The sequence below is a fragment of the Ictidomys tridecemlineatus genome, chromosome 5 (genome assembly GCF_052094955.1).
Source record: "Ictidomys tridecemlineatus isolate mIctTri1 chromosome 5, mIctTri1.hap1, whole genome shotgun sequence".
NCBI lineage: Eukaryota > Metazoa > Chordata > Mammalia > Rodentia > Sciuridae > Ictidomys > Ictidomys tridecemlineatus.
This window is the reverse complement of record NC_135481.1, coordinates 90,229,660-90,243,860: the sequence shown is the minus strand read 5'-3', so window position 1 is coordinate 90,243,860 and position 14,201 is coordinate 90,229,660. Positions and strand designations below refer to the sequence as shown.

The following is a 14,201-nucleotide window of genomic DNA, read 5'->3' as shown; positions in this document are numbered from 1 at the left end:
ACCTAGTTCCAAATAATTTTGAAACATTTTAATATACAAAAGAAAAAACAAAGAGAAAATAAAATTATTTTTAAGTATGGGTTAAGGGAAAATTGAAATATTATAGTGAATTTAAGTAAAAGGAAAATTAATACACAGAAGAACATCCTATAAGTAGTATTCCCAAATACAAAAGCCAGGCTATGAATTTGGCTCTCAGCTTGGCAGCCAAAGCAAACTGAAAAATATGAGGTTCACATTCCTTTTAGGACTTAAAAACCAATCAGTAGGGCTGGGGTTGTGGCTCAAGTGGTAGAGTGCTCACCTAGCATGGGTGAGGTACTGGGTTCGATCCTCAGCACCACATAAAAATAAAATAAAGATATTGTATCCAACTTGAAAAAAAAAAATCAGTTACTCAAGAAGAGCAAAAAGTTCTGTGACTTTTCCAAGAACACAATTGGTGATATGGTTGACACCATTCTTTATAATACCTAACAGCAAATATGATGTTGAATTCTATACCACTATTTCCTCTAGAAACACAAACAGGGATTTAGAAGGTCTATCAGGCTCATAACAGTTTAGCCACATATGCTGCTTTATGATGGTCTGATTTAGTTAGGGTTAAATTTCAGTCTATCCAAAGGACAGATGCATTGTGTTTCCTTCAGACAGTTCTCCATAAGTGCTATTTCTCCAAATGGCACTTTAGTTAAAGTCAAGCAACATTTAGTTATAATTTCTAGCAAATGGATTAACTGTAGATGTCGTGTTATCACTTAATAGTAGGTCCTTTGAAAACTTAAAAGACTGCCTTAAATGTGAACATAGGTGAAATATATAAATATATTAACTTTTAAAACTCAACCAGAAAACATAATAGAGTGCTATGCAGTTGTTTTTTTCATTCATCATTCATTCACACAGAGCAAATGTTTAAGCACCTTCTGTGTGGGAAGCACAGTTCTAGGCACTGAGGTAAAGTGAACAGACAGACTCAGATCTCTACCTGCATGTTGCTAACATTCTAGGGAAGGAATCAAAAATGAACAAAATCAATTCTATAAAGAAAAATAATTGAAGGATGATGGAAATATGTTTGTAGATATTTTTACATTTTAATTAATAAAATTTCAATCTTAATTAATTTAGAAATTAAAATACTAGAGATTAAACCCAGAGGCACTTTACCATTGAGCTACCTCCGTAATTCTTTTTATTTTTTATTTTGAAACAGAGTCTCACTAGGTTACCCAGTCTGTCCTCAGACTTGCAATCCTCTTGCCTCAGCCTCTGAATAGCTGCGATTATAGGTGTGTGCCACTGGGCCTAGCTAGATTTTAATTTTAAAGAGTGGTCAGACAAGCCCCTATTTTCTAAAGGGATGATTTTTTAAGTAAAAACATGAAAAATAAAATTAGAGAAATATATTATTGAAATGGAAAGATGTTTCTGTATTTTATTGCATAAAAAAGAATATCTGTGGACTGGGGTTGTGGTTCAGTGGTAGAGCATTTGCCTAGCATGTGCAAGGTGTTGGGTTTGATCCTCAGCACCACTTAAAAAAAAAAATAAATAAAGACTATCTGTTAGAAAATAACATCATATGATATGATCCTTTTTTTTTTTTCTTTCTTTTTTTTTTTTTTTTGTAGTGCTGGGGATTGAACCCAGGGCCTTGTGCATGCGAGGCAAGCATTCTACCAGCTGAGTTATAGCCCTAGCCCACTGATCCCATTTTGGAAAAATATATGTGTATGTATGTGCCTCTTTGTATTTATAGTTTGAACATTTTAGGAAGAGTATATGTGAAGATATCAGTAGTGATTATCTTTGGGTGGCAGATTTTATGAGTGATTTTTGTTCTTTTTGCTATCAGTATTTTCTGATGTTTTGATGATGAACATACACATATCTGGTATGGTGCATTAAAGCTAGTATTTCAGTTACAAAGTTTTTAAAAAATTAACCAGTCAGAATGGAAATTAAGCAGTCCTGCATAGGTTCCTTCACATTTAAATGGACAGTCCCCTACTATCAAGGACAGAGCTAGGGAGTTGATATATGAAGACCAGACCATGGTAGAAGATAATTGGGATCTGCTATAAAAGAGAGGTAAGTAAAAATAAAGGTTTCAAAGTTCTGTTAGCAATGTCCAACAGAAATAAGATACAAGCCACAGATGTAGTTTTCTGTGATCTATAAACATCATTAAAACTACAAAAAAGAAACAGGTAAAACTAATTGTAATAGAATTTTATTTAGCCCATGTATTAAAAATATTATAATTCCAATATTAATATTAAATAAATATTAATAAGTTATTTCATATACTCTTTTTCATACAGAGTTATAATATTTTGGTGTAGTTTACATTTTCAGCACATCTCACGTGAGACTACACATTTCAATTGCTCCACAGCCACATGACTAGTGACTACCATATTAAACAATGTTATTCTAGATCATAGATTATTATAGTCTGTGAAAATTTCAAAGCAAATATTAAAAGTAGGTATGAAACTACCCAGAAACCAAATATGTATGTTATCTACTGACAAAACTTTTCCCTTTTGAACAGAACTAGAGATATCTTCACCCATTTTTACCACTTAATTATCCTTTTCTCAACTCCACTGACCTCTCCTTCTATTAACACATTTTTTTTCCCCCTCTTCTGGATGGGGCACTGGAATTTCAGCTTTTCCAAAACTATCATCCTTTATTTATAGCTTATAACTTAAGGAGAAGAATGCTCATAATGATGAAACTCTTAACATTACATATGAATTCTTAAAAATTTATTTCAGAGAAAAACTCCTTGATAGTCTCTTCATCAACATGAGGCAAAATATTAAATAGGTTCATTCATTAACATTTATAGAGTACAGAATGATAGGCAAAGGGAATACAAATATAATTAAGATATCCCTTTTACCACTTACAATCTCATAGGGAAAGAGAAATCACAGTCAAATATCCTTTTTTTAAATTGATTTTTTCATATACATGTTTTTAGTTGTTGATGGACCTTTATTTTATACATTTATTTATAGGTGGTGCTGAGAATTGAACCCAGTGCCTCACACATGCTAGGCAAGCACTCTACCATTGAGCCACAACCCCAGCCCTCAAATATCCTTTTCATTGTGTTTGTTTCTTTGATAAAGTAATCATGCTTATTAGAAAAAGTGTGCAAGTTGGAGCAATTTTTTAAAATTATGTGTTAATTTTGAAAAATCATAACGGAAAATTATAAAGCAGAAAATTAGCTGGGTGTGGCGATGCATGCATATAATCCTAGTGGCAGGAAAGTCACAAATTCAAAGACAGCCGCAGCAACTGAACAAGGCTCTAAGCAACTTAGCAAGACCTCATCTCAAAATAAATGAAGAAAAGAGCTGGGCATGTGGCTCAGTGGGTGAGTGCTGCTGGGTTCAATCCCTGGTACCAAAAAAAAAAAAAACCCGAAGAAAATTAATCATAATTCTACTACCAGAGAGAAGTACTACTAACATTTTGGTTTATTTCTTTCCAGTGTCTTATCTGTGGTTTTGTGATCATACTGCACATATAATTTTGTATATAATTCTGCTTACTATTATATTGCAAGCATTTTTCCTTGTCATTAAAACATTTTCAAGTCCTAATGACTATATAAAATTACATATATGTGTGTATAATAATTTTATTCCCACTAGGACATTTTAAGTGGTTTATTTTTTTATGTTTTTTTTTTTACTCTGATAAACATCTTTGTTCATATGTTAATCAGTTTTTCCTTTTGCTTTGACCAAAATATCAAACAAAAACAACTGAGAAGAGAAAAAGGTTATTTTGGACTCACAGTCTCAAACCCCAAGTGACCTATTTCCTTTAGCCACACCCCACTGCCTATAGTTACCACTCAGTGGTCCATTTAAATTATTTATTCATCAAATGATTACTCTACTGATGAAGTTAGTTTTCATGATCTAATCATTTCACCTCTGAACATTCCTACATTGCCTACCACAGAGCTTTTGGGAGGACACCTCATATCCATACCATAACAATTCACAATTGTTTATTCACCTTTTGATTACGTCTTAAGAACCAATTATAAGAAGTAGAATTATGTGCCAGTGTGGTGGTACATGCCTGTAATCCCAGTGGCTTGGGAGGCTGAGGCAGGAAGATCACAAGTTCAAAGCTAGCCTCAGCAACTTAGTGAGTTCCTAAGCAATTCAGTGAGACTCTGTCTATAAATAAAAAATAAAAAGGGCTGGGGATTTGGCCTAGTGATTAAGCACCCCTGGGTTCAATCCCTGGTACCAAAAAAGAAAAGAAAATGAATAGAATTGTGGGTTAAGAATCTTAATTTGTGTTTGTTTGTTTGTTTGTTTTTTGGTGCTGGGGCTTCAGGGGCACTTTATCACCGAGCTACATCACCAGCCTTTTCTTTCTTTTTTTTTTTAATAAAGAGAGAGTGAGAGAGGAGAGAGAGAGATAGAGAGAATTTTTTTTAATATTTATTTTTTAGTTCTCGGCGGACACAACATCTTTGTTGGTATGTGGTGCTGAGGATCCAACCTGGGCCGCTCGCATGCCAGGCAAGCGCGCTACCGCTTGAGCCACATCCCCAGCCCTTCTTTCTTTCTTTCTTTTTTAATATTTATTTCTAGTTGTAGTTGGACACAATACCTTTATTTTATTTATTTATTTGTTTGTTTTTATGTGTTGCTGAGGATCGAACCCAGGGTCTAACACATGCTAGGAAAATGCTCTACCGCTGAACTACAATCCCAGCCCTCATCCCCAGCCCTTTTTATATTTTGAGACAGAGTCTCACTAATTGCCGAGAGTCTCACTAAGTGGCTGAGGCTGGCCTCAAACTTGATCTTCCTGTCTTGGCCTCCCAAATTGCTGGAATTATAGGCATGTGCTATCACACCAGGCAAATCTCAATATTTATTAAAGTTTTTCTTGCATATTGATAAAGAATCAAAAGATGGCATTGGTTTTTGTTTCTTTTTCTCCCATGTTGAAGTTTTTTTTAATTGTAATTTTTAAAACTTTCAGATATACATACACTTGTAATCATAGTTTATATACAATTTTATCTTCTACTACTTTGACCTGACATCATTTTGCATGTTACACACGTACAGACCTTTTATTAGAAACAAAATAATCTTTGGATATAATTATGTAATAATTATGTAATAATGCTTAATTTAAGCATTATTGGGATTTATACCTTTTCCAGTTTTCAATATAATATCAATCTAATTTTTTGTATTAAATCAGACATAGTAGTTTTTTGTTTTGTTTAGTTGTTACTGGGGATTGAATTCAGCAGTGCTTACCACTGAGCTATATTCCCAGTACTTTTTTTTTTTTTTTGAGATAGGGTCTCCCTAAATTCCTCACTAGGCTGATCAGGCTGGGCTTGAATTTGAGATCCTCCTGTGCCTCTGGGATTACAGGAGTACACCACAGTGTTTGGCATTATTTTTTATTTATTTATTTATTTTTTGAACTTTTTAATATTTATTTTTTAGTTTTCGGCGGACGCAACATCTTTGTTGGTATGTGGTGCTGAGGATTGAACCTGGGCCGCATGCATGCCAGGCTAGCGCGCTACCGCTTGAGCCCCCTTTTTAGTTTTTTGTTTGTTTGTTTGGTACCGGGGATTGTACTCAGGGGCATTCAACAACCACTGAAACACATCCCCAGCCCTATTTTGTATTTTATTTAGAGACAGGGTCTCACTAAGTTGCTTAGGGCCTCGCTAAATTGCTGAGGCTGGCTTTGAACTCAAGATCCTCCTGCTTCAGCCTCCTGAGCTGCTGTGACTATAGGCGTGTATTATGGGATTATAGGTGTGCACTATGGGATTATAGGCGTACACCATCTTGCTCTGCTGGCATTAATTTTGATCTAAGCTTTGAAAGCTGATTTCGAGTTCCCTGCACACTATTAATTAGCTTTATGACACTGACAAGTTACTTTACTTCTTCAGCCCTTTTTCTTCTTTACTTAGAAAGGTTATTGTTTGTGGAAATATTTACATTTCATAGAATTGTGAGAATTCAATGAGATTATACAAAGAATAGTGCCTGCTACAAAATCAAGTACTTAACAAAAACAGGATTCAAAGGCATTTTGAAAAAAATCCCATTTTCCTTAGTAGTCTTGCTTAAATTATGCAATAGTGAAGCACTCAGAATTGGATTAGGTTAGGATCAGTATAAAAGACACTCCTCCTTCCAGAGAACTCATTTAGAGCTTGTCTTTCGTGCTCAACTTTAGTATTCCTCGATCACTGAAGCTGAGATGGCTGATGAAAAATGCACAAGAAATTTAAGTGACTGTGATTCTGCTCAAAGTAACTCAGTTCCTGAGGTAAGGAATTGGGAGAAAAAGTGGGCCATGGAAAAAGGGGTATGATGAGTACTTCTTTCTTTTTGGATCTTCTCTTGTCCAGATTCTGATGTTCCAATCATATTTGTTTAACTTTTGGGTTGGGTTCATGTGAACCTGACTTTCAAACCTGCCTGTAGTTTTGGTCTCCCTATAAAAAAATTCTTGTAAACTTAGCACCACCATTCTTTACATTTTAATAAGTGTGTAGGATTGCTACTCAAATGTGGAAACCTTGCCTTCTCCAGGCCAGGTTTTATTGATATCTTAGGGTGCAGCAGTGTGGTGGGAACCTGCCCCAAGAAATTCCTCTGGGGCTTAAAAGGGGACTTGGAGCCTGGGAAATTGCAAAAGATGAAGAGGTGGCACCTAGATCCCCTAGCAATGCATCTCTCAATCAACAAATACCCAGTATTATTAACACGTACAATCAACAAATACCCAGTATTATTAATCCTGCAGTGGAGATACAAACATAAATAAGATTCAGTCTCTTATCTGCAGGTACTCACCACCTATTTAGGAAATTCAGTACGGAACAGTTAAGTTACTGAGGAGGTAGGCCCATTGGTCTCCGGACCAGAAAGGCCGCTGTAAGAGATGGGGAGGGTTGTACAGACTTGGTTGAGGAAAGACTACGTATACAACAGTCTGGATGCCAGGCACACCCATAGAAAGGAGTTTGGCAACAAAATTCGTATAGTAGGTCTTGGGGTGTCTTAAGATCACTGTAAGGAATTTTGAGACTTTACCTGACAGGCAAGGGAAGCCAGTCTGGTAGCGGTTAGGATTGGACGGATATTGAAAGCTGGGAGAACCCAGTAGCGGCTGCAACAGGCTAGGATAGAGAATAGGCTGAAACTAGGCAGCGCGAGGGTCCTGGAAAAGAGGTCTATGAACTGGTAGGTCTGAGTAAGGATTCTTACATTCTTTGTGGTTTGGGAGACTTAATGGATGGTGGTGCCAATAACTCTGAAGTTGGAAAAATTCCCCCTTAGAATGCCCCATTCAGAACCTCTAATTCCGGCAGCATCCCACCTACTGGTGCTTGGTCGGAACTTCCAGAAATGTCTACCCTGTATGGGGCCTCTGCCTTCCAACGCTCACCGGTGTCGGCAGTAATGTCAAGATGGCGGCTCCCTAAGGACTGACTAGTCATGTGATCTAGCTTGAAGTCCGACAGCCCTTTCGGGGGCAAGGTTCACCTGTCACGCTACGGGTGTCAGCTCTTCGAATCTCGCAAGCCAATCGGCATCTGAGACCGGGCTACTGCTGTGAGGCGATCGGAAGATTGGTCCTTTCCAGTGATCTTAATCAGAGACCAATCACAGAACGTCCTATACTTCGCGGGCCCTCCCGTAGGCGGGGGAGAAGCAGGAATGTCGTCACAGCGTGGCAGTATTGTTACCTAAGGCCTCGAGAGGAGGTGGGACGAATGTTGATTGACAGAGAGGTTTCCCCTACCGGGATTTGAGAATTTGGTACAGTGCCCCGCCTAAGAGGTGGGGTCTTATTTGATTGCCAACTGATACTCCCCAATGGAGTGCTAGCTTGGAGTGACGGGCAGGTTGCTTGACTAATGAATCCTCCGCGAGGCCCGCGCAGTTCTCCAATCGCTGGGCGGCGGGCCCCAGTCTGAGCGGCGATGGCGGCGGCGGCGGCGGCGGCAGCAGCAGCGGGGGCTGCGGGCGGTCGGGGCTCCGGGCCGGGGCGGCGGCGCCATCTTGTGCCCGGGGCCGGTGGGGAGGCCGGGGAGGGGGCCCCGGGGGGCGCAGGGGACTACGGGAACGGCCTGGAGTCTGAGGAACTGGAGCCTGGGGAGCTGCTGCTGGAGCCCGAGCCGGAGCCCGAGCCCGAAGAGGAGCCGCCCCGGCCCCGCGCCCCCCCGGGAGCTCCGGGCCCTGGGCCTGGTTCGGGAGCCCCCGGCAGCCAGGAGGAGGAGGAAGAACCGGGACTAGTCGAGGGTGACCCGGGGGACGGCGCCATTGAGGACCCGGTGAGGGAAGGAGGGCGAGCGAGCAGGCTGGCAGCAGCCGACCGGCTGGGTCATGGGAGGCCCAGAGCTCGGGCGAGCGAGCGGGAGGCAGGCTGGGGGTGGGGTTGGGCGGGGAATAACGTGGCTGGGGCCGGGCGGGGGACGGGTCCTGGATCGTCGCAAGGGGCCCGGCAGTGTTGATTTGGGCGTCATGGGTGTTTAAGATTGTTCCAGAGAAGGTAACTTGCTTTTCTTTTCATCACGACCCTCGCGTGGGGCGAGGGAAATGGCCGAGCATGGCTGGGGCCGCGCGCCTATCGAGAGCACGGCACAGCCCCTGCGTTGGTTCCTCTTAAGCTCTTTTGCATGCCCTCCCCATTCATTGTAGGAGCTTGAAGCTATCAAAGCTCGAGTCAGGGAGATGGAGGAAGAAGCTGAAAAGCTGAAGGAACTACAGAACGAGGTAGAGAAGCAGATGAATATGAGTCCACCTCCAGGCAATGGTGAGTAAACCGGCGGTTGCACGCGCAGCCTGGGTCTTCGGGTTGGAATGGTTGTGGGGAGCGCGGGGAATGTGGCATTAGATGCTCCGGATCCTGGAGCTGCTTGTTTGAGCAATTACTGGGCAGTTGCTGCGGTCATAGTCCATTGTGTGTTCCGTTGACCTTTGTGAGACATAACCTATGTTTTGGTAGTTGTAGTCTTGTGTCTCCCTTTGTTTCGGTTATAAATGTGTTTCTCTTTGTTCTTAGCCTGCCTCTACCCGGCTGGAGATTGCCAGCTGGCATGTGACCTTCAAGTCTAATTTTTTTTTTTCAGTTGGAGATCCTTTAGTTAGGACTCTTAAGAGAAGTGGGTAGGCTGCTGGGGGCCTCTTTAATCCAGAAATGTCGAGTCTCAGCCCACTTAATTTTGTTTGGTCTTCAAGGCATTTTAACAAAGCTCTTCATAGGCGCTTGATTTGGGAGTGGAGTATTCTTACACTCTTCTCTGATTGTTAAGGATGTATTTCATTTATTCCTTAATATTTAGTGAGAACATATTGTGTGCTAGGCACTGATCTAGGTAATGGGTACAAGAGGGAACAGAACTGAACAAGGTCTTTGTCTTTGCTGAAATGATAGGGTGGCGATGGTGGTGGAAGTGCATATATTGGTTCAATAGAAAATCTACTTCTTTTTTGAATTATTTTTGTCTATAGCTGGCCCAGTGATCATGTCTATTGAAGAGAAGATGGAGGCTGATGCCCGTTCCATTTATGTTGGCAATGTATGTATTGGGATTCTGATTGAGATTGGGGACATTCTTGTTTTGGGCAATTATTTAATAATCTTGAAAGGAAGATCGACAGTATAAGTTGGCAATTTTAAAAGTGGTAGAGGGAGGTTTGGGGGGAGGTAAAAAGTGATGGAGTAATCAACAAAGACTGGGAATGGAAGAAAAAGTTTAGTTCCTTAGAGAACCATATTTGATGTGCTGTGGGTTATAGAGATGGCCCATACCAAAGGCCAGGCAGGGTACCTGTTGAGAAAAGAGTTTGCTCAGTATATGTGAAATATCCCTTCTCTTTAGGTAGACTATGGTGCAACAGCAGAAGAGCTGGAAGCTCACTTTCATGGCTGTGGTTCAGTCAATCGTGTTACCATACTCTGTGACAAATTTAGTGGCCATCCCAAAGGGTAAGTAGGGGAATAAATTGAGATAATTTTCTGAAGAATATTTTTTAGTTGGAGACACAGTACATTTATTTCATTTTATTTTTTTATGTGGTGCTGAGAATCAAACCCAGTGCCTCACATGTGCCAGGCAAGCACTCTACCATTGAGCCACAACCCCAGCTCAAGATAATTTTAATCAGAATTTAAAAGTAGATGTCTCCCCACATCTACATGTGTGTAGTTTTTTGTTTTGCAGCACTGGGATTGAACCCAGGGCCTTGTGCATGCAAAGCATGTGTTCTATCACTGAGCTACACTCCCACCGATAATTTATGTTTTACATTGGTTGGTAATTACTTGATGTTTTAAAAAAATGGTCTTGGGGGTTGGGGATATAGCTTAGTTGGTAGAGTACTTCCCTAGCATGCATAAAGCCCTGAGTTCAATTCCCGGCAGCAGCAGCACCACCACCACCACACACACACACACACACACACACACACACAAACACAAACAGAAGAGGGGCTGGGGTTGTGGCTCAGTGGTAGAGTGCTCACCTAGTATGCATGAGGGGTACTGGTTTTGATCCTTAGCACCACATAAATACAAAATAGATTGGGTCAAGCTAAATCTAAAAAATGAATGTAAAAGAAAAGAAAAAAGGGCTGGGGTATAGCTTTGTTGGTAGAGTGCTTGCCTTGCATGCACAAGGTCATGGATTCAATCCCCAGCAAAAATAAAAATATTGAGGTCTTTGCCTTCTAATGTGTCATTAAACTTGATAATGTACTGGGTTACACATAAAATACCTTCAGGGGCCAGACAGATGATAAAATTAAAGCCTAGGTGTGGGCACGATGAAGAACTAGAAGCTTGTAGTTGACCCCAGCATATAGAAATCTTGGTCTTTTTGTGGTGCTGGGGATTAAACTCAGGGCCTCGCACATGGCTAAACATGTTGTCTGTTTAATGATTTTTCCAAGAATAGCTGGAAATTTTTATTAAAACCTTTCATTTAAAAATCAGCTAATTAAAAATGTAAACACATTACACTCCTAACAAATAACCTATGAAATATTGTAAACTCAGATAAAAATATGACAATTATTCTTTTCAGGTTTGCATATATAGAGTTCTCCGACAAAGAGTCAGTGAGGACTTCCCTGGCCTTAGATGAGTCCTTATTTAGAGGAAGACAAATCAAGGTAAGGCCTGTGCCCTTTGTTCTGGTTATATATAAACTAACTCTCTCCAGTTGACTCTAAGGCTTTCTGTTGTGTATTCTTTCTGCTCAGGTGATCCCAAAACGAACCAACAGACCAGGCATCAGTACAACAGACCGGGGTTTCCCACGTGCCCGCTACCGTGCTCGGACTACCAACTACAACAGTTCCCGCTCTCGATTCTACAGTGGTTTTAACAGCAGGCCCCGGGGTCGCGTCTACAGGTCAGGATAGATGGGCTGCTCCTCTTCCCAGCCTCCCATGAGCCCTGTATGCTTCATTCTCTCCTGATCTGAGGACCGACCCTCCCTTTCCCTCCCCCTTGGTCTCCAGGGACTTGGTCTCCTGCCTGTGCAGGGTGAGGAAGGTAGTTGTAGGCCAGGTCAGGAGGCCAGTCTCATCATCTTTGGAGCAGAAATTGGTGATAAGTGCTGATCTATTCTGCGAGATGCTTTCCCCCTCCAACCTTTTTTTCCCCCGCTTGGTAGAAGGTGACATTGAAAGTTAAGAAGAACAGGGTCTCAAGACAGTGAAAAGCACTGCTTGGACATTGCTACTATTCCCAGAGTTAGGGAGGGGTAAAAGTTTGAACCTTCTTTGGAAGGATACCAGAGGCTAGTTGAATTCTCCCATAGCCATGTGGGAGGGTTTTGAGATACTTAATTAGTTAATGGACCTAGTCTTTTTTGAGGTTAACTTTCTCATAGGCCCAATGTGGTACCCAAGTTGTGGCTTTGCTTTTTACTTTTGTCTCTCTAAATAGGTCACACATATAAGCCTTGACTTTTCATAAGATAGGGTTTGAGAACTGTGGAGAACTGAAAACTGGATAAACAATGGGTCCTTTTTTCTTACTCCTTTATCTCAGATGCACTTCTTTATTGCTGCTGTTTGGCAAAGTATTCCATTAATGCCCTTTTAGCCCCCTATTTGCCAGGTGTTTCTCTGATTCTGGGATTGTGGAGTCAGTTTTAGGATGCTTGAAAAACTTCTTTTCCCCCCTTCCCTTCACAGTAACTGGGGCAAGGGCCCACGGGGAGGGGCTTATACTGAACTATTTAGTGATCATGTTAACACCTAACTCTCCTTCTTTCTTCCAGGGGCCGGGCTAGAGCGACATCATGGTATTCCCCTTACTAAAAAAAGTGTGTATTAGGAGGAGAGAGAGGAAAAAAAGAGGAAAGAAGGAAAAAAAAAAAAGAATTAAAAAAAAAAAAAGAAAAACAGAAGATGACCTTGATGGAAAAAAAATATTTTTTAAAAAAAAGATATACTGTGGAAGGGGGGAGAATCCCATAACTAACTGCTGAGGAGGGACCTGCTTTGGGGAGTAGGGGAAGGCCCAGGGAGTGGGGCAGGGGGCTGCTCATTCACTCTGGGGATTCGCCATGGACACTTCTCAACTGCGCAAGCTGTTCCCCATGTTTCCCTGCCCCACTTCACCCCCTTGGGGGCTGCTCAAGGGTAGGTGGGCATGGGTGGTAGGAGGGTTTTTTTTTTACCCAGGGCTCTGGAAGGACACCAAACTGTTCTGCTTGTTACCTTCCCTCCATCTTCTCCCTGCCTTTCACAGTCCCTGCCTGCCTGCTCCTGTCCTGCCAGGTCTACCACCCACCCCACCCTCTTTCCGGCTCCCTGCCCCTCCAGATTGCCTGGTGATCTATTTTGTTTCCTTTTGTGTTTCTTTTTCTGTTTTGAGTGTCTTTCTTTGCAGGTTTCTGTAGCCGGAAGATCTCCGTTCCGCTCCCAGCGGCTCCAGTGTAAATTCCCCTTCCCCCTGGGGAAATGCACTACCTTGTTTTGGGGGGTTTTGGGGTGTTTTTTGTTTTTCAGTTTTTTTGTTTTGTTTTGTTTTTTTTCCTTTGCCTTTTTTTCCCTTTTATTTGGAGGGAATGGGAGGAAGTGGGAACAGGGAGGTGGGAGGTGGATTTTGTTTATTTTTTTAGCTCATTTCCAGGGGGTGGGAATTTTTTTTAAATATGTGTCATGAATAAAGTTGTTTTTGAAAATAAAAATTGTTTGGCCTTGTGGCTGTAAAGATCGTTTATCTACCTGTTCTCTCTTAGATTGCAGATGGCTATTAGTTTTACTTTACGGAAGTACTGGTGTTGTGAAGGGGAAGTTGCCACTTGTAAATTAAGGAGTAGGAGTTAAATTATAACCACCAGGAACATTCTGCATTTAGTTAATGACGGGTTTTCTGGATAGTAAAAGAATGGCCAGACTAGAATGATCTAAGAGTGTGTATGTGCGCTGATAAAACTTACATCCAAATGAAATCCATTCCCATACCTTATATTCTTAGATTGGGGTCTAGTTCATGTCTGCTTGAGGATGGGCTCAAGAAATGCTAAAGCATAATTAACAAAGATGTCTTCAAAGCTTTTGTTTTCTCCAGCTACGCAAGTGACCACTTAATGTTTAGCCTACTAACTTTGGGTCATAACTGGACCCCCCCATCCCCCCACAGTATGGGAGATTGAACCTGGGTGCATTTTGCCATAACTATATCCCCAGCCCTATTTTATTTTGAGACAGGGTCTTATCAGTTTAACTAGGCTAGTGTTGAATTTCTGATCCTTCTGCCTCAGCCCCTCTAGTTGCTGGGATTATGGGCGTGTGCCAGTGTGCCCAGTTTTTTGTATCTTAAGTTTTGTTGGGTAGTTACTTGACCATCTTAATTAGTTTCTCCATTTTATATTGTAATATCAGATTGGTCTTAAATTCTTAGTTAGGCACTACATCATTTACTAGTGCAAGCCTTTGTAGGTTTTTCATTACCTAACCTACTGGATATCTTGATATTTAATATGTGCATACTCAACTTTGCCAGTCTCTTCAAATGTTTTGTTTATGATTACCTCTGACCCGGGTGCTCTTCTCCAAAAATCCTAGGTTAAAGAAATGGATGTGTTCTATATCCAGGAAGCATTAATTCACCTCTCAAGTTGTGTTGTA

The 14,201-nt window shown here is 41.1% G+C and overlaps 1 protein-coding gene across 3 annotated transcripts; it reads left to right on the top strand.

The window, feature by feature from the left end:
* The first annotated feature begins 6,297 nt into the window (after positions 1-6,297).
* Pabpn1 (poly(A) binding protein nuclear 1) lies at positions 6,298-13,258 on the top strand. 3 transcript variants are annotated; one of them, XM_078050330.1, is made up of 7 exons: positions 6,298-6,369; positions 8,751-8,865; positions 9,564-9,631; positions 9,935-10,041; positions 11,138-11,225; positions 11,316-11,467; positions 12,344-13,258. In XM_078050330.1, exons 1-7 carry the CDS (start codon positions 6,301-6,303, stop codon positions 12,381-12,383), a joined length of 639 nt encoding a protein of 212 aa, XP_077906456.1. In that variant the 5' UTR covers positions 6,298-6,300; the 3' UTR covers positions 12,384-13,258. The 3 variants fall into 3 exon arrangements, with proteins under 3 accessions (XP_077906456.1, XP_040130465.2, XP_040130466.1); XM_040274531.2 differs by lacking the exon at positions 6,298-6,369 and adding an exon at positions 8,018-8,383; XM_040274532.1 differs by lacking the exon at positions 6,298-6,369 and adding an exon at positions 8,508-8,601.
* Positions 13,259-14,201: the final 943 nt, after the last annotated feature.